At 42.4% G+C, this 24,161-nt stretch overlaps 1 protein-coding gene across 7 annotated transcripts in view; it reads right to left on the bottom strand.

Moving 5' to 3' along the window:
- Positions 1–24,161, bottom strand: part of mef2cb (myocyte enhancer factor 2cb) — a 71,794-nt gene that overhangs the window by 18,139 nt on the left and 29,494 nt on the right. For all 7 annotated transcript variants that reach the window (XM_028578830.1, XM_028578832.1, XM_028578836.1 and 4 more), the window contains 2 exons: positions 21,427–21,642; positions 12,973–13,176 (listed from right to left, as the gene is read on the bottom strand). In XM_028578830.1, coding sequence (XP_028434631.1) covers positions 12,973–13,176; positions 21,427–21,480 — 258 coding nt within the window. In that variant the 5' untranslated portion in view covers positions 21,481–21,642. The remainder of the gene's footprint in view (positions 1–12,972; positions 13,177–21,426; positions 21,643–24,161) is intronic.

Raw genomic sequence — 24,161 nt, 5'->3', positions numbered from 1 at the left:
CAAGGGCGGTATGCCACTCATCCCAGTTATTCCCACCTGTTTAAAGACATCACACCTGTTGCCAAAGGCTGACACACAACCCAACAACCAATCAGATCCGTTGGGGTGCTCATATAGCCATAGAAGGGCATCTCACTCTTGCGCTCTCAACCTCACCACCCTAATGCCCTACTCTCATCATCCTATATATTTTCCCCTTCTCGAATAGCTCATTGCTTAATATGTGCCCTGGATTTGTTATGTGTTTCATGGCTCCGCGCCACAGAGTCATCAACTGGTCCAAACAAGGCTTTGAGTCTCTTATTCAGTGACATCGTCACTATATAAGACACTTCAAAGACATACATTTCAAAATAATGGAGAGAATAATGATCATTGGAAAAGGAGCCCCTACCCTTATATTGAAAGACACAGGAGTATGGGTATGAAGAGCTGGCATGGAAATAGAGTCTTTGGGGAATACGCTAATAGGATGAGGATTAAACAAAAACACTTTGATGCAGTTCACTTGTGCAAAGAATTCACAAAATATTCACCCAAATTATCATTCTCATTTTAAAATGATTCAATTTCACAAGTAACTTGGATTTGCAGTTTTTATAAAGAAAGGCTCATTATTTCATTCTTACAAAATGACTACTGGCATAAAAGGAAAACATTTCAAACAGCTATATTTAAGTTTATAGCAATTGTATTGCCTCTGTATACTAAAGTATTTTTTCCATTGTTAATGAATTAACCATTGTATTTCTTTTTGTAGTCAGTCAGTTTATTTTGAAATAAAAACACGAACCAAACACAATGTCCTGTATTCCTGCTACAGTTTAAAATGTGGGCATACTATGATGTGAGAAACCAATTCATAAGAGCTAAGCTACAAAACTACAAACTACTACAATATGTGTTGTCACCGGGCGTGTTACAAAGTGGGAGTAGAGAAAATGTAAGAAAAGAAGAGGAAGGAGAAAACATATTACGGAGAGGAAAACCGCAAAAAAGCTGTGTATGCTTGCTTGGCTCGGTGTCTTTCTCCGTGGCCCCTTTGGAGGCTTGCTCCTAATTAAACTCCTTCTTCATGATGCTCCCTCATGACTCGACTTGTCACAGGGCCTGTGTGAAGCAGGCACAGCAGCATAGACACAGTGTCCTACATATTTAAACATGCGTCTCATCTGGACCCTTTAGCTCTGCACCCTCAGCTAGGCTGGCCTAGACTGGGCTGTGCTAAAATGTAGCTAAGATGGGCTAGTGGGCTAGAGTGAGCAAGGCAAGTAAGGCAACCTGGGCTACATTGAAATAATCAGAGGCTGAGTGAAGCAGGCGTGAGATACAAGGGACCTGAATCTTATTGTATATTGCTTGGTGTTAGTACATCTGTCAAAGATTTGAGTTCTCTGATGTTTTAATTGCAGGAAAAGGTCCAGCTGTGTACTCATTTCATAGTTTAGGGTGTGGGTAATAACTTCATGTAGCTCTTGAGAAAAAAAAACTGTAGAGGGTATTTGGGTGTGAATTCTGGGTGGCCCCAGGGGGTCTGCTAGGGACAGCTGACGCCTGCCCAGAGCTCCTGCCATACCAGGATCCGTCTGCTCGGCATTCTGCCACCCTGCTCACCCTCTCTATCCCTCTATCCATCTTTCTGCCTCTATCTTTCTGTCTCAGTCTGCTGTTCGTCTTTGTCTCCCTACCTCTGTCCTCTTCCCCTCATTTTCTGCAATACTACTATGTCTCATCAGAAGCTGAGTCAAAACATTGTTGGCTTGATGGGTACATCTTTATTTGTAATATACTCAGGCTAGTTGTTGGGTTGTGTTTGGAAAGAGCCTCATTGCTGACCATTCCCTTCTGCAGTTATCTTGGCAGTGGCCGAAGGGTACGACACATTCAATATTGTGTTTATTGCTATTGGCGAGAGCCAGGCCAGTGAATGTTTCTCAATGTCTTCAACCCAATGGCTGACAGCATCAGTGAAAAACTCTCTACAAAAACAGCCAGTTTATAATAGGTCTTTTATATCTTTGCCAACACTGTATGGTCTTCAGAATACACATACTACTGTAAGCAAAACCAAGACTTATGAAAGAAGATAGTATTGTACCAGAGCACAAAGGGTTTTCTCCAATAAATTCAGCAGTTTATGGTTTTTCAGGATATTTCAGCAGTCGATGAAAAACAAGTCACTGACAGACGAGCACAATATAAAAGCATCATAACTGTGCCACTTATGGTTAATCATGTTTGCTGTGCTGCTAAAATATAATAACATTTTACTGGAATAAACAGCTTTGCCTGGCAAGGTCCCAGCCACTGTTGCCACAATGTTAACATTTGGTAGAGAATAGATTACTCAGACTATCAGAGACACTCCTTGAAGACATGACAGTATGCATTATAATTATACAGACCTGCCTTCAGAATGTGTGTAGGTTGAGTGTGACCACAGGGTGCACCTACAGTGTGCACTAAAGTCTTTTCAGTAACTGGTTTATGACCCAAAAGCAAACAGCAATGGAATTTAAAAGGGCTTCCAAATAATCTTTAAGAAAATGTCATCTAAAGCTAGGGGCTTCAACCTCTGGTGGTTGTATTTAGTTATCGCGAGAGCAAACGAGGAAAAGAGGTGACAAAGTATAAGAGCACCAAATTACATGTAAGGAGGCAGGATGGATCAAACAAACAGGACTTTCACTCAGGAGACTGGGTTTCAAACAAAAGTCAACTAAGTTTTACCCATTAGTTTTACGGACCTTAGTCTGTGAAGCCATGACTCATTTTAAGCCAATTCCTGAAAGTATTAACTAGTGTTTAAAACTGTGCCCCATATGTTAAATAGAATGGTCACATGATTACGCTCACATGACTAAACCGCCAATAATAAAACGGTCGAATGTGTTGTTTTGGGAGTCTTTAGAAAAAGTCCTTTAATGTCGTTTAGGTATGGGGATGTGTTGCAAGATGTAGCTCATGACTGTTTTAGGGGAAAAAGGTGACAAAAAGAGGAAACGTTTGGACAACACGGAGCTCCCTCGCTTTTAACATTTGACAAACTCAATTTCGTCAGAGCAGATTGGTAAAGGCCAATGTGGCTCAGTGTCAGTAGGAGTGAGGCAGTGGGGAAAAACGTTGTCCCTTCCCATCACAAATAACAAGATGCTGGTGGTCATGAAGTGGACCCGCGGTTGATTAAGAGCCCCCAGCACCACTGCACAATAAGCACACTCAGGGTGGCCTTGCTGCCGGAAGAGCTGGGGTAATAGTATGTTTGAGATGTGCTCTCATTCTCCTTATTTCTATTTCTTTTTCTGTCTGTCTAGCTCACTCTTACTTGCTCTCGTTTTGGTCTCTCCCCCTAACTCTCTCTGTCTCTCTCGCTCACTCTTTCTTTCTCTCTGCGTTTCAGAGTGGAGGGAACATCAGAGGGATCAGGCTGGCTTAGCTTATTGAAAGCAGATGGCACACCAAAGGCAAGAAGGCCACAGTTTCATGAAGCGTGGTTTGAACATGCCAGGACCATGTCGAGGGGCATGCCCATGGATGATGGCTACATGGTGTGTGTGAGTGTGTGTATTTGTGTGAGCATTGGGGAGGGGATGGTTGATTTTGTAGGTTACCAATCTGAGGAATGGGACCCCCAAATCACAGCCTGTCTCTGCCTGTTTTTTTTTCAGTCATCATCTGTGCATCCCAATGCACTGGTTGAGGCAACGTTTGAAAAAAATAATGCATCAATGATCATTTTCAGTGATTTTGGTGGCTTTGAAGCCCCTTACTCCTGGTGCCCTGCTGCACTATAATCAGGAATCAAAGGCTGGCGCCTGGGATCCATCATCTCTGGCAAAGTGGTCGTGTGTTCAGTAATAACACTGGCTAACTGTGTATGTAATTACTAGCTGTCTAGGGATTACTAGACTGACTAAACATTGAAAAAGAAAGTGAGAAGTAGAGCAAAAAATAGTGAAAAGTATTAAGAGTAAGTGAGAGAGACAGAATGGGAACTGTGCACAAAAAGGTTCCTCCACATTTCTCCAAACTGTGGAAATGTGATGGTGCATGAGCTAAAATCACCATTAAGAAAACCTGCTGCAGACGAGAGCCCACTCACAGACAGACAGTCTTAGCTAGCCAGTACACAGCACAATACCAGATGGTGCAGTGTTTCCCATATGGAATAGACAAACACTAAGCACATGTCAGAATCCAACACTGTTTGCTACAGCAGCATCCCGGCCCTGGGAACAAAGTGGTCATTCACACTAGTCACTACACTGTATAATTACCCAGATAGACATTATGAGACACAATGCCAGCTCAGTGAAACTGGATAAAGAGGGCACTTATGTCTGCACCCTCAACCTTCCCCTCTTTCATCCTGTCTATGCTCCAGTTGCATAATTTGTCGCTATTCAAATGAGAGAAATGAGAATGTGTCTATATGTTCTTCTGATTCAACATTAAAATCAATTTGCCATGGATAAATTGTATGTGGAAAACACTCTTGTACTTGCTTTATATACAGTAATGCCATTTTCCAGCTGTGACTGCACTGTGACATTATCAATAAAGCTTTCAATTACATACTTAAGTTATTATCAGATAATAATAGTGTAACAGCTTCAGCAAAATGACTCCAGTTTTCTTTGCGTGGCAAGGGGTAAAACTTCAAGTCACCCTACGACCACTCTCTATTCCTTCTTTGTCCCCCTACCAATCGTCACTTATCGTCTTTTGTCACTTTGTCTCTTATCGCGTGGTGCCACAGCAGGGAAAGGGAGCCTGAGGGAGGCCTTGAGTAACAATGACCAGCCGGTTGACCTCTATACTGGGACCTTGAGTTTCCACACCCTGTCCAAAGCAGCAATCGTGGCAGGGGAGGGGCCGAGGCCAGGGCCAGGAGGGAAGCTCCAGGCAGGGTAGGGAATGCCATCTATAAAAATAGATCTTCATTATTCTGAATTTTCCACAAATAGTTTCAAAGAACAAGGCATCATTTCATCTTAATGGCTGGCGTGAATTGTTTTGGGCTGTGTAGTGGAAAAAGCCTTGCCTTTTGGCAGCGTGGCCTCAGAAGTGGCCTGCCTGTTTCACCGCTCCACACCACAGGGACCACATATTGGCACATTTCAAACAGTCTATTTTTAAAACCTCTTCTTGTTGTTGTGTGAGTACCTCAGACTTCCGCTTCAGTATATTGACCTTAAAAAACACCTCTGACAGAGATCCAAGTGCTACTTAGTTTCTCGTCTGAGGTTCTGCTTTTCTGGGCAGCGGGCGTCTGATGTGGAACAAAATGCTGAGCCTGTAGATCATATACATTATCTGTCATCTTGCTCTTAGCCACTCTTAAGAAGTGGAAGAGGCATATAGTCTATAAAATAGGAACTCAGTAAACTTGCTCTCTTTATGTCTGAGGCTGGCGCCACAGACAGATGTGTTCTAGTGTGCCAGGCTAAACCTTAGAGCAGACAGTGTTCAGCTGTGTGAAGATAATTACTTGTTTGTGTGAGGGTGACACCTCTTAGGGTTTGTCGCTGGTATCGTAGTCTGATTAAAACTTAATTCTATTGACATGGATAATATAACTTTCCAGAAATGTATTTTCTCTGTAATAAAAAAGTTTCCGAAAACAACAAGACAGGAACCCTCTGTTTGTTAAAGTGTGTGTGTGTGTGTGTGTGTGTGTGTGGGGGGGGTTGAAAAACAAGTGAATTGAATAATAGACTTCTTTATCCAAGGGATCAGATGTTTATGGTTCCAGATCAATGGTCTTATGCATGTGGTCGCCGAGGGCAACTCTTCATGGTCGGTCCTCAGTAAGAGAGATGGAGCCTGAATGAATTCTCTGACACTTCGCTTACTCACTCCTCTGTTTCAAAAACAACCCCCACCCACCCTGTTTCAAACACAAGGAGGGGAGTGGGAGGGAGAGAGAGAGAGAGAGAGAGAGAGAGAGAGAGAGAGAGAGAGAGAGAGAGAAAGAGAGAGAGAGAGATTCCATGCCTATTCTTCTACCCTCTCCAAGCAAGGACCGCCAACTAGGCAACTATTTTTAGCTTCACCACACGCTATTTTTAGACCACTACCACTTTTTGAAGCAATTATTAGAAAAAAAAAGTACATCAAATAACAGAGACCGATAGTGGTAGTTGTTTTGGGGGTGGTGCTTTATTTTGACCATCAAACAAACTAGTTTTTATGTGGAAGTGTGAAGGAAATGGAGTGACTTATATGTGGATAAATTATTTTTTTTTGCCTCGTGCTTTTTGTCTCACCGCCCTTTTCTATGCATTAGAGCAAACAATTGTCAATCTGAAAGCCCAAACCGAAGAGGACAGAGACGGGTGTAGACGGGAAAAGGAGGAGGACAAAGGCACGCCTCTGTTTGTGGAATTCACCACACTATGAACACTGGAGACTTGTTTTTTTCACATATATAATATATGGTAACTTGTTTATTTCTTCACTAACCTTAGAGCTTGTTCGTAACTCTGTGAAAGCTTCCAGAGCCAACTTTACCATTGTTGTTAGCACTGAATATAAAGTATGAACTGAAGGTAGAGGTGTGAAAAGTTCTTGACTCTTCAACATGATATTCTCAACCCTATGTACCAGGGGTCTTCAATGTTTTTTAAGCAAAGGACCCCTTAACTGAAAGAGAGACGGAGCAGGGACCCCATTCTACATACATTTTATAAAATTAAGTTGCATATCAAACTGGGCCTACAATATTGTTTAGTGCGGCCTAAAGCCTTTATCCACACCTTTTTAAGGAATAGAATAATAAGCTATTAAAATAATAATTGGTGGCATGATTTTATAAATCATGTTTTAATGTTAATAATACATGTAGCACAGTAAATCTTTTGGATTACTATGTATCTGTGAATGGCTACCTTAGTGACTACCTTACCTATACGCCAGAAAGTCTAGCAATGTTTTTTTTTCTAAAAGAGGCTGATTTATATATGCTGATAATATGTTGGATTCATGTTAAGCATTTTAAAGTTTGACATTTTTTTTTCAAAATATTAATAGTTTGGTGGTCCCCCCTAACTCGGAGGATCCCGTGTTGAAGATCTCTGCTACATACCAACTAGCATCGTTTTTTTTTTTTTTTTTTTTTTTTTAAGATGTGCTTTGGCGTGTGACAAACTGTCTTCAGAGTCTTTGTTTTAACAAACTGTGATACTGTTAGCTTTCCAATGTCACAAACTTAATTTTCTTAGTCAGTCAAAGCAGCTTCAGACCTTAATCCTCAGCCCACCAGGAAAAACAAGCCGCGTTGCTGATCTCTCGTCACTCGCAAACACCAAGGCACTGTGATCTCTGTGACAACCAAACCCCTTGACTCCACCCTATGTTGCACCGAGTGTACCCTATCCTAACAACCTCAGAACGACTCCACACAAAATTACTGTGGACAAATGTAAGACAGGAGATATGATATGACTCCCTTATTTCTCTTGGATGCTGAGACATGTCAAAGTCGTACAGCATAAATTAGTGAAGGCATTCAAGCCAGAGTAATTATACAGTATTTGAGAGCCATGAGAAGAAGTCATTCAGTGGGCTGATCAACACAGAAAACTCCTTAAGGCTAATTTTCTCCATGCTGTTTAGAAACCAAACAAGCACATAGAATAGCACACATGCTGGAAAATATTTTCACAAGAGCGAGGCAGAACATGAGCACACTGGCACTTCAGAGAGGGAGATCACATGTCCTGTTGACCTGCGAGAATATTATGAGCAGAGAAAAAGATGTTTGAATTAATAAAAAGGAGATTTTTGAGGTAAATCACAGTGAAATCTGCCAAATTAGTACATAGAGTGTGTGGGAAATCATGTTTTGTTTGCCAATTGAAACAAGACATGCAGTGAACTGGTGTGGATAAGCTACATTACTCGTTTTCTTTTTGCCATCTCCAAGACATACCGGCTTAATTCGCTTTTATGTTTCTTCATTTCCATCCCCCACCCCCTCTAACTTTCCCCTCCCTCCATCGCTCCCTCCCTCCCTCCCTCCCTCCAGTGGACTGTCACTGGGCTGAAATCACACCTGTGCTTCTCACACATCTCGGTACACGGGTGAAACATGGTGAGGGAGCTTTGCTGAATCTCATTAGCCAAGCGGGTAGTCATTAACAGAATGACCTTTGGAAATAATTACCAGCCTTCCTCCCTCCATCCCTCTTTCCCTCCCTCCTTCTCTTCTCGCACTCATCTATCCCTCTGTCCCTCCCCTTCCCCCTCTCATTCAATACTTCCTAGGTGAAGACAGGGGGAGAGAAAAGGAGAAAAGAAGGGAGAGAAATGAGTTAAGGATAGGTGGTAAGGCAGGTCCCTGCTGCTGCTGTTTAGGATTACAGGGTGAGCTGAACTTTCAGATTAGGTTAATCTGATGGAAATGGGATTGGCCAACAGCCTTTCCTCTGGCAGGTAGGCAAGCAGGTCAGCTCAGTACTAAGAGGCATGTGCCATTCCATGTGATACTTGAGCCAACGGTGTGCTGTGCTGGCTGAGGTCATCGCAATACCGTCAGCTCTGCAGGGTTCGAGCCAATTGTCACCATGTATGTACGCACGCATACATGCATGCAGAGCAAGCACACACTTACAGGCCAAACACACTTTTTTGTGTGTGCATACAAGCACAATAGCTCATACTGTATATGCACATGCATACAGTGCACACAAATATGATAGCATCCCTGACTCCTTTCACTTAGGTATATCCAGGCATTAAAGGGATATAGCTCACTCGCTAACCCTTTAGTTGTTTCACAAACCTGTGTTCTTTGTTTCAACAGAGGGGAGAACAAACACATTGTGGAACAGGGATTTGGCACAGCCCAAGTGTGTTTTGGATTTGGGGCCGCTCAATCACAGCAAGAACCAGCCAGCGCCGCTTAGGTTTGGGCTAGATTTGCAAACATCGGGAGGGAAAAGAAAGGACTCTTTCATGGGCTTTTGCAATTAACAACCCCCATTCTGGCATAATATATCAGCAATAAGAACTGAAAGTGATTGTTCTTAAGCAAGAATAAAAAAGAGAGGAAAAAGGAGAGATGGATCTATTCTCTTGTCATTTCCCAACACGGCTTCCCATTTCTCCTCTAATGCCGTTCGCATGTCCAGGAAACCGGCCTGGCAGACAGCGAGTATAGGAAATCTATCTGCGTGTTTGACTGTTTTATCTGGAGCCAGACTCGGAGTGTACTGTAGACCTGCCAGGACGACACATTTGGATCTTTTGGACATCCAATGATGGGAGGATCTGCCTCTGTGTTTGCTTTCATCAGCTACGAGAGCCTAGAAGAGCTTACATGTCTCTTTGAACAATTAGTATTAATTAAGTGGACCTCCCCACTTGTTTATGTAACAGCTGACAACACTGTGTAGGACATATTTTATTACAGTCTCATGGGTGGAGTATCTGCGAGTTTAGATACCACTGTAACCTGCGTACCAATACCTGTGGTTTGGGATTAAATGAAGAATAAAAAAAAAAAAACATGCCCTTAGTTTTTTTCAGATTGCCATTGTTTTTATGTGATTATTATGGTTTTCTGGGTGTCATGCGTTGTGAATGTGACAATAATAAGCCATTTTGATTAGCACTGCCTGATTTGATTTACCACTTGTGCTCTGAAGAGGGTTAGCTTTGGTTACTTGGTCTTTTGCTTTCACAGATATTTGTGGAAGTATCATTCCCAGCTGAAACTGTTTTCAAGTGAGTCATCAAGACCTTCTTTTACCATCTCATCTCTTCTCCTCTCTCTCTCTCTCTCTTTCTCTCTCTCTCTATCTTTCAACCCCCCTATTTCAGTCTTTCACATACATACCCACCCATTGACCCATCCATTCAACCTAATGCAAAAAATCTTAGAGATTCTATATGTTCAATGAAAAACTGGATACAAAAGGAAAGAAAAAGAGTGAGGGAGAGACATAAAAAAGCCCTCCAGCCGCTTGTAAACATGCTGTAGCTAGAGAGGCTGTGCAACGCTCTCAGTGCCGCTCTCTCAACAACGCTAATTATCAACCAAAGACATGCTAATTACACAGAGCTTTATTGCTAATGTAGCAGGCCTCTATGCCAGCCGCCCACACTCTGAGCTCCGCTCCCCTACCTCTGCCTCTCCTCCCACTACACCTTCAGGCACAGCAGCAACAGAGGGAGAGAGATACATGCAGTTTGTATACTTCTAAAGACAAGAGCTTTCTGCACATTTTAAATTAAATACGCCACATATCAATGTCATGTTTAAGGCCTTATTGTTCCTCTGTGCAGGGGGAACCTAGATTTCATTTACACCCCTAAATCCAGCCCTTTATTTTGTTCCTGACCTCCTCCTCATCATCGTGCCATCTCAACAGGAAGTCTGCTTCGCTCCTGCCTCCCCCCAGACTCAACAACCCACCCACGTTCCTGCAACTGTGACGTAGCCTAGCAGCGGAACACAAGGCTCGGCGGGAGGGATCCAACCCCACCGTTCCCCTTGCTCCCCCTCCCTCACAGCACACCCTCCTACCGCCCGTGCTAAAACATGCTAGTGTCAGCCCTGTGGCCAATCCTGTTAGCACGCCACAGCTAAGGCTGAAGGCCTCTTCAGATCGATTTCTCCCGCTGTGAGTTGCTCAGAGTCCTCCAGGGATCACAGTGTAGGTAGTGCTCCACAGCACACTCCCCCACTAGGCTCTTTAGCGTCTTCCCGACACGGCTGTTTACACGTTAGCCATCCTCTGCTCTCTAATGGAGACACAGTTAAAGAGAGAGCTTCAAAGCAGGGAGCTCTTGTCACAGGCACTTGCTGAAACATGTGACAACTCTCTTCATGGGTTCAGCTGGAGCAGGCTAATACACTGACTATACAGTGGCTGAAGGGCTTGCTGCATCAAGGATATCAGTGCTTACGAGCACACTAGGGATATGAGTGGATGCTAAATGGGTTAATGTAAATGATATAATGCATAGAGGATTCTTTTTTTTTATCCCTTCTGATATACTTGGATACGATTAATTTAGCACAAACTGTGGCAACTCATTTGGATTTTTATCAAGACTCAAACTAAGCTTTGGGGACACCACATAGATTTAAACACTGTTACAGATGTTTAATGTTTCAGAGTTGCACATAGTATTATAACTATGACAAAACTGATTTCATGTTTAAAAAAAAAAGAATCTAAGCTTACAAAGTTATAGCCTCAGCCACATTAAGAATAAAAAAGGAAGGGAATAAAAGCACATACTGCAGTGCAAAAAAAAGAATAAGCTGTTATGCTGTGTCTAGTAGGTTTGTTTGTGCTTTTCAATACTGTCCATGATAATGCACCCAGTCCATTCTCTTTGTTTTCAACATTAAGGTTAGCCATATGTTGAGTGCTGTATCCCTTATGTATCAGCTACATTAAAACAATACATATTTGACTGCGACTGGAACAACAGCAATAATGACAGCAAACCACATCTATGTATGCTGTTTTTCTTATCTCCAAATATGATATGAAGGAAGAGGTAATTATATAAAGGTAGGGAATAATGTAAGGTGAAATCTCTTCCAAAGACAGAGACATTTGATATCAATGTGTAAATTCAAAAGGTTTGTAGTCAGGTGCAGAGTGCCATCTGGAATAGCAGGACTGTTCCCGGTGGGCATGTCCACCCGTGGGCGGGCGACAAACCCAGCAACACCCATATGAAAAGATAAACATGCCTCATGCTGTTTGATTCTGTGTTAGACTGGCCAACCAGCTCAGATAGATGCGTGCTAAGTGTATACATTCATTACATCTCACTGGGTCCCCACTTTTCCTTTCGGTCCTTCTTAAATCCAGGCTACAATGGCAGACTATAGTGTTGTGCATGAATTGTGAACTAGTCCATCTAACAAATTAACAGTATGCTACCATTAGGTGTCTTATTAATTACAAACTGAGTATGCATACACAATAAAAACAAGGACTACACATGGACACAGTCGAGGCTTTCTATGACCTCTAAGCTGCCAAAATTATGCTTGTTGGATTTATTATTATAATCATTATTTGTTATTTATTACCATATGAACTGTAAAAAAAAGATATACCATATATAAAGAAAATAACCTTCTATTTAATGTAATATTGCAGGAATTTCATTTAAAATAATATAAAAATTATATGGATTTTAAAGAATTTATGTAACACTGAGAGATATTTTTTCCATATTGTGGGACAGGTGCGGTATAATCAGCAAGCCCAATGTGAGTGTAAATGTGTGTGTGCAAGAGAAAGGGATAAACTCTGCATGAATGCATGCAAGTCTGTGTTCGTGGCCCACCGGGTTTGTCAGAGCTACAGTGTGAATGTTGCATAACAAGTTCATGTTGAGAGCTTAAGGATCCTGGAGGGTGCCAGTGTCATTTCCTGCTTTATCTACCTGCCTACTGGCTGGCCTGACGGCGCTGTTTAACATCGCCTCGAGCCACAATAGCGACATGTGTCCAAAGCAAGTCAGATCAACATCCTCGTCTATGAGGCACATCAATGGTGACAAGATGGCGAGGGCAGGGACTTGTGGCTGCACCCCACAGGGGACAGTCTGAAAGGTCCAGATCAATGATAGGCTACCATTTTTGGTTTATAAAGTACACACAAGACAAAGAGGCAATATCTATGAACATATTTTTATGAAATAAAGACATAATGTGAGTCCTCAACTACCTTTTTGTTTTTTTTAAAAGTGATTGATATTTGGACTAAGGCCTTCGGGAAGACCGGCCAACTATGGGAGCAATTATTTCTTACACTATGTTAGGTGTGAAGACCAAAAGAAAGAAGTAAGGGTTGCCAAATGAGTCACAAATGATGTAACCATCTGTCTGCTTCTATGTTTTTGTGTGTTTGCATGAGTGTGTGTGTGCCTGTGCACATGCGTGTGCTCCCGTGCATCTGTGTGCATGCATGCCGTCTGCGTGTTCTTGTAACTTACCTCCACAATATCAGAGTTGGTCCTGCTCTCATGGGGCTCATTGTACTCTGTGTATTTAAGCAGGACCTTGTCCATGTCTGTGCTGGCATACTGGAACAGCTTGTTGGTGCTATTGAAGATGATCAGGGCAATCTCACAGTCACACAGCACACTCAGCTCATACGCCTTCTTCATCAGGCCAAACTTTCGCTTTGTAAATGTCACCTAAAAGAAGGAGATAAAAACAATATTCACAGTGAGGCATTAAAGATGTATGTTTACACATACAGGGTCACTGAACGGAATCTGGCTCACCTATAATCAAATCAATATTCTTTTCTGACTGGTCATCATTTAATTATAGCAAAAAAAAGTCCCCCACCCTTGACGTATTTACTGTGTAATGAGGGAATAAATAGGAATCGGACATAACAACATTTTCTCTTTAAAATGAGTAATTCTCAGCAAAACCGAATTAAAGGAAAGTGAAGTCTGCTGATGGTTCAACACCCCCTGACTGTAACATCCACTATACCAGGAAAAAGAAGAAAAAAAGAAAGAAGCTGGGCTCGTATTTAAGGAACTGAAAATAATCTGTCTCAGACAGATAACAGTAAGATCAAAAGATCAGTTACTGCTTGTACATCAAAGCGCACAGAGGTTTATCATGGAACATATGTCACGTTAAATCGTCCCTTTCATATGGCCCGACCAGTCCCGCTTTTACACAAAAGAAATACACATACTTATAACCCTTTTAATCTGAAAAAGTAGCTGAGGCATACTATTTTCTCACTGTGAATTTAACACACATTGTTCAGTTGTTTTGTTGCCCAATTAACCGCCTCTCATAGCAAATAACAACCCATTGATATAAATAACGGATGGGTTCCCTGACAGTGCTTGAAGCTATGTGTGAGTGCTCAAATAATGACAATGCACTCAACTTAAACCACATAAATACTCTTCTCAAATGAGGCCTTTTTTCTCTCTCTGTCTCTTGGTACGTGTAAGTGCATGTATGTATGTGTGTGTGCGCGAGCGTGTGCGTGCGTGAGGCCCAAGTCTGGTACCTTTAATTACACACGGACACAAGTGCCCACACTGTCAAAATAGAACAGCCTCTATTCCTCTATTGTTTGGATCAAAACTAGAGCAGTGAAAGTGAGTTAATTCCAGTGAGCTGCACCTGGTTTCTTTTCCAAGCCATGTGTGCAAGCTTTTTGGCTGTTTGGGAAAACGAGAAAATGTGCAACTGCCAGCTCCCTTCTCTAAGCAACACTGCTTTTTTGTATTGAGTTTTCTTTGATTTCCTTCTGTGACTGTGTATTATTTACATTGGAGATCTGTATTGACAAAGCTTTTTTTACAGAGAGGAAATACTGCCAGGACTGTGCCCAGCTGGTAGCTAATGATCTCAGTTTGTTGATTAACTGCATGTTTGTCTATTCTCTTCTGACACTTAAGTGGGCCAAAAAACACAGAATAAATACCTCCCAACACTCAGTTAAACATGATCTGAATACGATTATAAAGGCTATAAAAACCTTTATAAAGAAAGCCTTTAAAGGAGGATCTCTGTGTGTGGTAAATCAGGATAATGCATGAATAGATTTGCGGCATAAATCTGTAATGCATTGCCCTTCACATTTTCTCTTTACAACTCCGAGGTCTGAAAGAGGAGATAGGGTTGAATGGATATTGATAGATGGTTTTGGATTTCTTGAAATCATATCGCCCAGGATGCACCAGGGAAACTGAATATCAAACTATCCCTCACCTTCACCCTGTCTTTCTCCCTGTCTCCCTCTCCACTATGAACTGCCTTGTCCTGGACCAGCTTCCCCCTGTTAAAGTTTTCCAGTGATGTCATCTTGTCACGCTGAGCTATGTGTCAGACAGCAGAGGCTGAAACCAGAGACACGGTCATTTTAACTCCTTTACAAACCGGTGTGTGCAATTTCAGGTTAGCTTGGCACAAACACGCATCTGATTCACTGGCAACATCAGAAGGAAAAGCTCCCCCGGGCTCTAAATACCATGCTGACATTTACACAGTCATACTGTAATGTGAAAAAAAAACAAGCCTCATTCTTAACGCCGTAAGATCAAAAGGCAATTTTGTGACAATAAGATTAATTGTCATTTCCAGCCTACTCTGAGCTGTACCATCCAATACAGAAACTAAAGGGGTCTGCCAGCCTCACAACCGCAGAGCTACAGTACAAATCGTACATGAGTGAGTGAATAAGATGACAGGACGGTAGGACATAAGGTCAAAGCATACTATTCAGGAGCAGGACATGTAGAGTGTTGTCTTCCCCTGGTGTTTTGATGCAAGGGGCACCGGGCCAAACGCAGGACACAGCTAGCTGCCGGCCCAGCTCCATTATCACCCACTCACTCAGTCACACACACTCTGCTGGGGGCAATAATGTTTCAAAAGGTGGCACGTGGCGTACACAGTGGGCTGGGTGGGAGTCCCAGAGGTCCAGAACTGCTAGTCTCAAAGGGGAGGTCCACATGCTGGCTCGGATCGCTCACATATTAGTGGACCACTTGCAAACATCAGCACAACCACGCACACAAACACAGCAGTGTTTGTTTTAAGTTTTACTTTGCTGCTTCTCATTTCGACATGTTAAAAAAATGAAAAGCAGAATCCAATCAAAATTTTCTTGAGCATCAACGTTTAAATGAGGAACTGAGCATTAATTTCCCCCATATAATAATTCACACGTAAGCTTACTTTAACACCACCATATGAAGAGAATGAGTGTGATTATGAAAAGCCTCAACTGACCAAACAATAACACCTCCATAAATATCGCACCACACCCCCACATCTCAATCTGACACGTACAACCTGCTACCTCCAAATCACATATTACTCACATATAACGCTATGCACAGACATCGATAAATACCATAGACTGAATAAAATAGATAAATACACAGGCATATATGCAGTGCAAGCTTGCTTGAACACGTTTGAAAAGACGCTTGCCTTGCACATACATCTTGATGCTAAACACTGCTGCAAAACATCATGTGGGATGTGCTACTTTGTGCTGTACCTGAGCTATGCAATTTTTTTTCATGAGGTAACTCTGTCATGACTTCATGGCCTCACATGATGCCGTCATGTGACCCTTTCAGCCCATCAACATTCAAGCTGGTGTTGTCACCACTGGCCTTTCCTGTGCCCACACAGCAGCTGTAAACTAGTGTGCTGGACAAGTATTTGAGGAGCGACTGCTCTTCGCTCCAAGTGGGTAAAAACAGATGCTATGAATGGCACACACCTGATCTACAAACCTTTACACATATCTGACAGTGAAAGACCCTGGATGCCTTTCTCAGCAGAAAAATGCTAATGACTGAAAAAGTGAGAACGTTGTCCATTCCTGATAAGGGTTATAGTCTATGTTCATGAAATAATGAAATATTATGATAATAAAGTTATTTTGTAAGATGCACAGTAAATGGATGACCATTAAAAGTTTTTCTATGTGCAGCATTGTGTTATTATGTTATTTCAATTTATACTTTTATAGATGAAATTATAAGCACCTATAATTCTGAGGTGTAAGCTGGGAAATACATTTTTCTTTTACTAAATTTATCTGCCCTTGTTGTAACAAAAATAACACTGTAAACTACCCGTATGTCAGTGTGGGTGTAATCTTTGTTTCCTTGGTCGGTAGATACACTATGTTAATAACAGAGAGCATGACGTTATTGCACATTTGCAACTGTGTACTGGTAAGAGGGACCAGTGTAAGTGTGTGAGTGTAAACCCAACTTCGTCTTTTCACAGTAAATTGGTAACCAGGGTGTGAAACCTTTCTTCACACGCAAACACACACACACACACACACACACACACACACACACACACACACACACACACACACATTTTGTAGACCATTTCTGGCATTCGTTGAGGTAAAGACTAAATCATGGCATGATGGACACTTAACTTGCAAACTGTCATTGTATAATGGATAGTCTGTGCGTTGTTGTCTATGCATTCTGGCTCTGCTTCTACAGTAGAAACATCATTAGGTAGGTTAGGTCTGAATATCTCAAAGTGTCCTTTAGTATTTGAGCTTGGAAACCTTTTAACTATCAACACTAACCAAATTTCAAAACAACAGCTGAACCTTTAAGAGATTACTCAGTTATGGAAAAGCTTAAGAGATAAGAGATAGCACAACCTTTTCCATTAAAATGTGGGATCCTTTCTTAAACTCTGTGAAAGAGACCAAACACAACACGCCCACACTCTCATCGTATCTACTAATAGTGTATACACAAATACCTACTTATACTTGCTGTTATATAGTATAACTCTCAATTACTTTGGTACATAATAAACACTCACTCACACGCATAAGCATTGTGTACATCCTCAGAGTGAGACACAAGCCTTATTTGTTTACCCCTATCCTCCACAACCCCATCCCAAGAGAGATTCAGACACATGCACACACAAATGCATTCAGACACACACCCTGTAAACACCTAAACGTGTTATTGTCACATCCCCTTTCAGATCCCTCTCTTTCATACATTTTCATTCAATCTGTTTATTTTTGCTTGTTTGTTTCTTCTTTTCTTTGTTCATATGTGTGCTTAAATGTAATTATAAATATGATATCACTGGAAAATGACCAATACAAATGTTTTCATAAAAATGGAATAATTACTTCTGCTTGGCACAATTGACCTGTCATATTTCCTCTAGCGAAAAAAGAAAAGAAAAAACGCCCAGGATAAACAGAGGAATGAAAAGAAAGGATGGATAGTGGCGGATTCTCTGCCACATGGGTGAGAGGGGAGAGAGTAAGAGGGGAGGGAGGAGGAGGGAGAAAAGAGGGGGCGGACGCACAGGAAGCACATTTGTATGCATTTCCTCTCATAACAGGAAGAGGCCAGTGGCTTCCCCTTCACAATGGCTTCGCTTCTGCTTCCCACCTCCTGCCTGCTTCCCTGGGGGAGGAGGAGGAGGAGGAGGAGGAAGAGGAGGAGTAGTGGGGAGACAGGCACCAAAAACTGCTGGTTAGCAAACCAAACATGGCCGGGCGGGGACACACGTCCCACACAAACACACACACAAACACACACACACACACACACACAATTTTGCACAAACAAGTCATCCTAAATTAAGCCCACTGAGTGTACTGGCTGGAGAGGTAACACTAATTAGAGCCAATTGCAGCAAATTAGTCGATCCCCAAGCCCGACTCCAGAGAGATAGATGCGTTTTAGATGTGTACATGTGTTTACAAGCATGCATTTGTCTATTCTGTATTAACAAGAAACCAAATACACTATCTAAGTATGTGCCTGAGTGTATAATCGGCTAACTCTCAAGTCTATGCCAGTGTGTGTGCACTCACACACCCTCAAAGTAATTTTTTAAAAAGCCAGAGACACTTGTATTTTTTTTTTGTAATATTCAAAATACACATATATAAACACACACACACACACACAAAGTAAATGAAACGAGGAGAAGCTAGACAAACCATCACCTGTGCATGCATCTTGTAGGTGCGTGTGTGCCTATCTGTGGGTGTATGTGTGTGCTAGCTGGGGCAAGAGAGTCTGCTCTCTGTGTGCAGCCCATGAGTTTATGGCACAGGGGGCTCTTTCATGTGCCCGAGGCTGGGAGAGGGTCTGAGTGGTCGGGGGGCTGGGAGCCAGGGCTAACACACTGCTGCCCACTGTCCAGAGCTCTGGGCAGCCAGTCAACGCCAGGGAGGCCTGGCCCTTCTGCCCCTGCTCTGGGGAAGTGTTTGTGCACTCACACACACAGACACACTCACACACACACACACACACTCACCTGTGCATGCCTGGGGGTGGCAGCCCAAAGTGGCCGCCCAGAGAGAGCCAGGCCCTGTGCCCACCATGATACTGCTGCTGCAGGGAGGGCAAGTGTGGGCCCTGTAGGTGGCAAGGTAGCGTTGACAGCCACACAGAGTGGTGCCTCTCCAAAGAGGACTGCATGTAGTGTGTATGTAGACATGTAACAATTCAGGGTTAATGTTATAATATTGCTATTTTGGAGTGAAACTGGAATTGTACCATATTCTATTTCATACAACTTTTTTTTTAAACAATCTATTTTATAAAATTTAAAATAACTATTACTATAGACTTTATATGTTTTACAAATCATGCAACAATATAAATCTGTTGAACACCAAAGGCCACAGAAGAGCTTTATAAAGGAGCTAAACTGTAAGAATAAAAAAAGTAAAAGTATGTGAAGAATGTCAGGTTGAAATCAACGCTATACAAATTCCTCTGGTGTTTATTTGGCATGGGCTCTGGGACATTTCCTCAAAAAGGAAGTGAAAATATGCAAAACCAAAGCTTCCGTTTTTTTTTTTTTTTTTTTTTTAAGAAGAAAATTTAAGTTTCTGGATCTGTCTCTGTCTTGTGATGTCCGCCTCTATAAAATGAAGTGATGTCATTCATTTAGGCCGCAGGTTGAATGACACTGAATGGCATGCTCAGCGTGCGTGTAGTGTTTTCCACATGACTGGATGACATCATATCAGCAGGAATTTCGATTCGACTAAAACAAACAACTAAAAAAGTAATCTATCATATCAGAGATCAAAACAACAAAATCCAGTGACATATTGATTTTCCTTTCCCTGAACCCTTTCTCTCTCCTCGACTGTTCTTTCCTCCCTCCTCCTTTCTCTGTAAGTAAAGCCCGGATATCTCAGGCATCGATTCCCCTCAGGTGTCCTTCCTGCCTCCCTTTTTCCCTCCTTATCCGCAGGAGCCGGAGTGCCTGGTGCAACTGGCGTGCCCAGTCTAAGGTGGGATGAGAGAGAAGGGCTGAGATAACAGTAAGGAGGAAGTGTGGGTGCTGCAGCAACATGATAGCTTTAGTCCTCATCTGAAACTCTGTGACCTCCTCCTTGCTCTTGTCTCTGTCTCTTTGACTGCCTGTCTCTCTTTCAATTACACATACATAAATCCGTATGCAGAGCACATTGGTGCGTACTGTCACACACTGTCGGTGTCCTGTTTGTTAAATTTTTCTTCTTATGGATCTTTCTTACTTCTCTTCTTTTTGTGCGGGACCCTGTTTTCGAGATGAGCACGCTGTGTATCACAGAAAGTGACATCATGATTACCGGAAGTTTCTTCTTTATCTCAGGTACGCTCACAGCCTCACTCCCCTCTCACAACTTGTCTTGTTACTTGCAATCACAGACATTGAGAACAGTCATGACAGGGGTCGCAATCTGCTTCAATTACTCCTGCATCAATTCCTTGAGCCTTTTTATGTCACTTTACTCTGGCTGCAAGTGAATGTGTTTGATAAAGCACACTGTGAGAAACTGTTGTGGGCTATTCTTGTGGATGCCAGGTGATAAAGACGAGGCAAAAGCGATGAACTGGGTCTGTGTTCAGACAAGGTGTGTGTGCCTGCGTGCGTGTTTGACCTGTGATCCAGGGGCCACGTTAGCAGCGTATGGATCCAATTGGGCTGCCAGGAAGCTGACAAAGTGTCAGTGGTCAGTCGTGCCACAGGAAGTGATCAATTGTGGGCCTGGAGGGCAGTGAGAGAGCTCTGTCTCTATCTATTTCCTGCCACAGACTGTAGTGTCTGCTTGAATCTTGCTGTCCTCAATTTATTATGTCTCTCTCTCTCAAGTAATGCCAGCTGTTGTTAAAAAAAGTGTCTTGCAAGAATTCCATTGTTGCAAACAAAGTTTGGTATATGACCAGTATTTCTTTTTTTTCAAATGACTCTGGTTTAAAAATATAGATATATATATATATATATAATATATATATATATATATATATATATATATATATATATATATTTATATATAATAAAATACATATTTCAGTGTTTATATCCCTTCCTACTGTTACCCAATAAAAATACAGTTTCACTTATAGACCATCCCCATCCATCTCTGTTTGGTTGTTTGTTTATGTTTTCTCCCACCCTGACTCTCCGGTGCTACCACCCTCTTCCTGGTAATATTCCACTGCCGGTGAGCTAAACTGGGTGGCATGGTGTGAGAGGTTGGGTGTGTGAAGGGTGCTACAGTTGTGTGTAGGCTGCATCCCTCAGACCATGCAGTGATATGCAGAATAGTTTTTGAGAATAGTTTTTACAAATGTTCCCATGCAAATCCCTTTTTGGAAAACACCTGGTGCTCTCACGCTGGTGTGTTAGATTGAGGGGGAAACAAACCGGCCATTATAAACCAATGGAACTCTTCCACCCAAAGCAATAACTGTGCTATACCCGCTTACACTTATCTGCCGCCCAGTTCACATATTGCCCAGACTCCCAGAAGACGTTCATTGTTAAGGGCTATGTGGGGTGTAGGGTGTTTCTCCTTCCTCCATCCTCCACCCTCCACCCCTCCTCTCCCCAACCCTCATACTCATCCATCCTCCCATCCCCCAGGGACTTACCTGTCTGTTGCGTTCATCCATAATCCGCGTGATCTGAATCTTTTTCCTCCCCATCGTCCCCGTCTCTTTCTTTCTCTCCTCTTTCTAAAGAACTTTATGCTTTCTTTTCTCTCCTCTTTCTTCTGCTCTCTCTTCACTCTTCTGCTCTTCCTTTATCTGTCTTTTTTTTCTGCTTTCTATTTGTTCCAATCAACTCAAAGACTCCAGCATCCGTACCTGCAAGAAATAAATGGGGAGGGGGAGGAGAGGAGAGGATAAGCATTAAATGAAATGAAATATGGCAAAATACTGAGAGAAAAAATAATAAAAGTGGCATCATGGCAGCCACAAGGGAGGGTGAAGAAAGACAAAGAATCTGTCAACAATGTTGTGAGAACCGCTGTGTTTTTCACTGTCGATATCATGCAAATCAGTTTTTGCATTTTTTTCCCAGGCACCGACTATGAGAGGAGACAGCGCTGTCAGGATCTCGCTTCGTTCACAGAGAGTTTGACAGTGTTTTGGAAGTGCCGCTAACTTAAACGCTCTAATCACCAACACTGTAACATTACCTCCAGACTGAGAAATACATTTTGTTTCTTCCCACGAACTGCACTGTATTGACAGTGGAACTGCCACACACAGCTTTTTCTACTCTATCTGCAGCTCTTCTCCAAAATGGCAGACATGAGGCGCAGGATAGAATACAGATGTAAAACCGAGCTCACTCTTGCCAGATTCTGGCAAAACAAAGCCCAAAAAACAAAAGAAGACGGAAAGAACAAAACGTGCCAAGAGTGATCTTTTGAAACACGGAGAAAGGACGTTTCTTAGAGACAGAAATCAAACAAAATTCCGACATGAACTTAATCCATCTGGAGACATTGCATGTCAATGAGAGCATCAGAATAAATGCACTTGTGTGTTTGCTACCCGTGTTCGAGGAGTGGAGGCCAGCAGCAGATGAGCTGGACAGCATGTGCGAAGAAAAGAGCTGCGCTCCAAAAAGTTTGCGTAAGTGAGTGACTGTGTGTCCGTGTGTGCCTGCATGGGTGTGTGTGTGTGTGTGTGTGTGTGTGTGAGTTCTTGTGTGAGCTTGGCTAAACCAGAGCTCCAGTGCATCTCTCCAGAGTGCTAAAGTAGGCCAACCCAATCTATCTCAGGGAGGAGCAGAAGAACTGTTGTTGTGTTTTCTTTTGACAGTAGAGGTGATAACGTCCCTCGTTATGCAAATGAGCATCCCATTATTTAAGCTCAGTGCAATGCAGGGGAGCTGTCAGCGCCGTCACATAAAAAAAATAAAAAAAATAATCCTCCATCTACCCTGCCTTTTTTCTCTACTTTCCCCTTCTTCTCTCTTCTCTCCTTTCTGAACCAGATTTCCGGCACCTGGCAGCACAAGCATGATACATTGATGTGGAAGACGACACCGCTTCACCAAAAGACATGTCAGTCTCAGTCTCTCTCTCGATCACTCTCTCTTCTCTCATACACCCTTGCTCTTTTCCTCACTCTCTCATATTCTCTCCTTTGCACACTCCCGCACACATACATGCACACTCCCGCACACATACATGCACATTGTAATGCACTTCCTTTCCCCTTCTTTCCTTTTTTGTTATCTTCCCCTAACCTGAATCCATGTATTTATTGAATAACATGCATGAGAAAGCACAAGAAAGCTCTAAACCCCTGAGATGAGCGCAGCACATTGCGATGCACTTGACCTCTTTGTGCTAGAGAGTAGGACATTGATAATGAAAGTGCGTAATAGGGACATCCAGGGATACTGTGTCTCTTGTAGTGACAGACGAAGGCCTGTAGCAGTACAGTACAAAACTGTAGATCTTTTTATGTGCAACAGAAAACAAAGGCTGTGTACTAACTCCTTGGTTCTTTCAAAATCTCGGGGACATTAGTGTTTAGTTTAGTTAGGGCTGACACTATTGTGATGATGTGTGCCTTCGGAGTCAATATGTATAACACAGATTTAGCAAATATATTAAATTTTTAAGGAATAACATCACATTGGTTATTGTGTATACTGTAAGATTATCTGCCAAAAACCTCCATCACACAAAAAAGGAAAACAAAATGAGACAATACAACATGAACAATGATGAAATACATGACAAAAAAAACTTCCTGAGTTGATGGTTTAGAATACGCCCACCTATGGAAGAAATGAGATACAAACAAAAAACGCATAATTTGGCAGTTGGGACAACAGCCGGACTGCACCATCATAATAATAACTAAATAATCTAAAATAACTCTGTGGCAGCTCTGAAGAGGCTACCCAAAACATTTTAGCATTGCTCTGCGCAAACACACCCATCCATAGACAGAAAAACAAAGAGCTGCCCTCTGGAAGAAAACAAAGAAGGATGTTGTCAGACAAACTAGGATTACAAGCCAACACTAATGCGCTTGGCACAAGACAGCCAGACAAGGATATCAATCAAGCCGGCGTACTTCAATCTCAGGCTGACAGCATCCTCCCCTCCCAGTCTTTGTGCTCAACACTACTCAGAGGCGTTACCTCTGTGATCCCTGCCTCCTGGCCTCCACCTCCTCCTCGATCCTTCCACAGCCCACTGAGCAGAGCTGAACCTCTCAATGTCAACAACCGCTGGGGCAGCACCTTAGGCCTTACATAACATTGACGCTAAGACTAAGCCCGTGTCCTGGACATTTAATCCCTGCTTTTGGCTCCCAGCACCAGCCAACGCTCCCTGAGGTGAGGCTCTGCTGTC

This window comes from Perca flavescens, chromosome 5, assembly GCF_004354835.1.
Source record: "Perca flavescens isolate YP-PL-M2 chromosome 5, PFLA_1.0, whole genome shotgun sequence".
In the NCBI taxonomy this organism is placed as follows: domain Eukaryota; kingdom Metazoa; phylum Chordata; class Actinopteri; order Perciformes; family Percidae; genus Perca; species Perca flavescens.
Note: the sequence above shows the minus strand (reverse complement) of the source record. Positions and strands in the feature narration are given on the sequence as shown.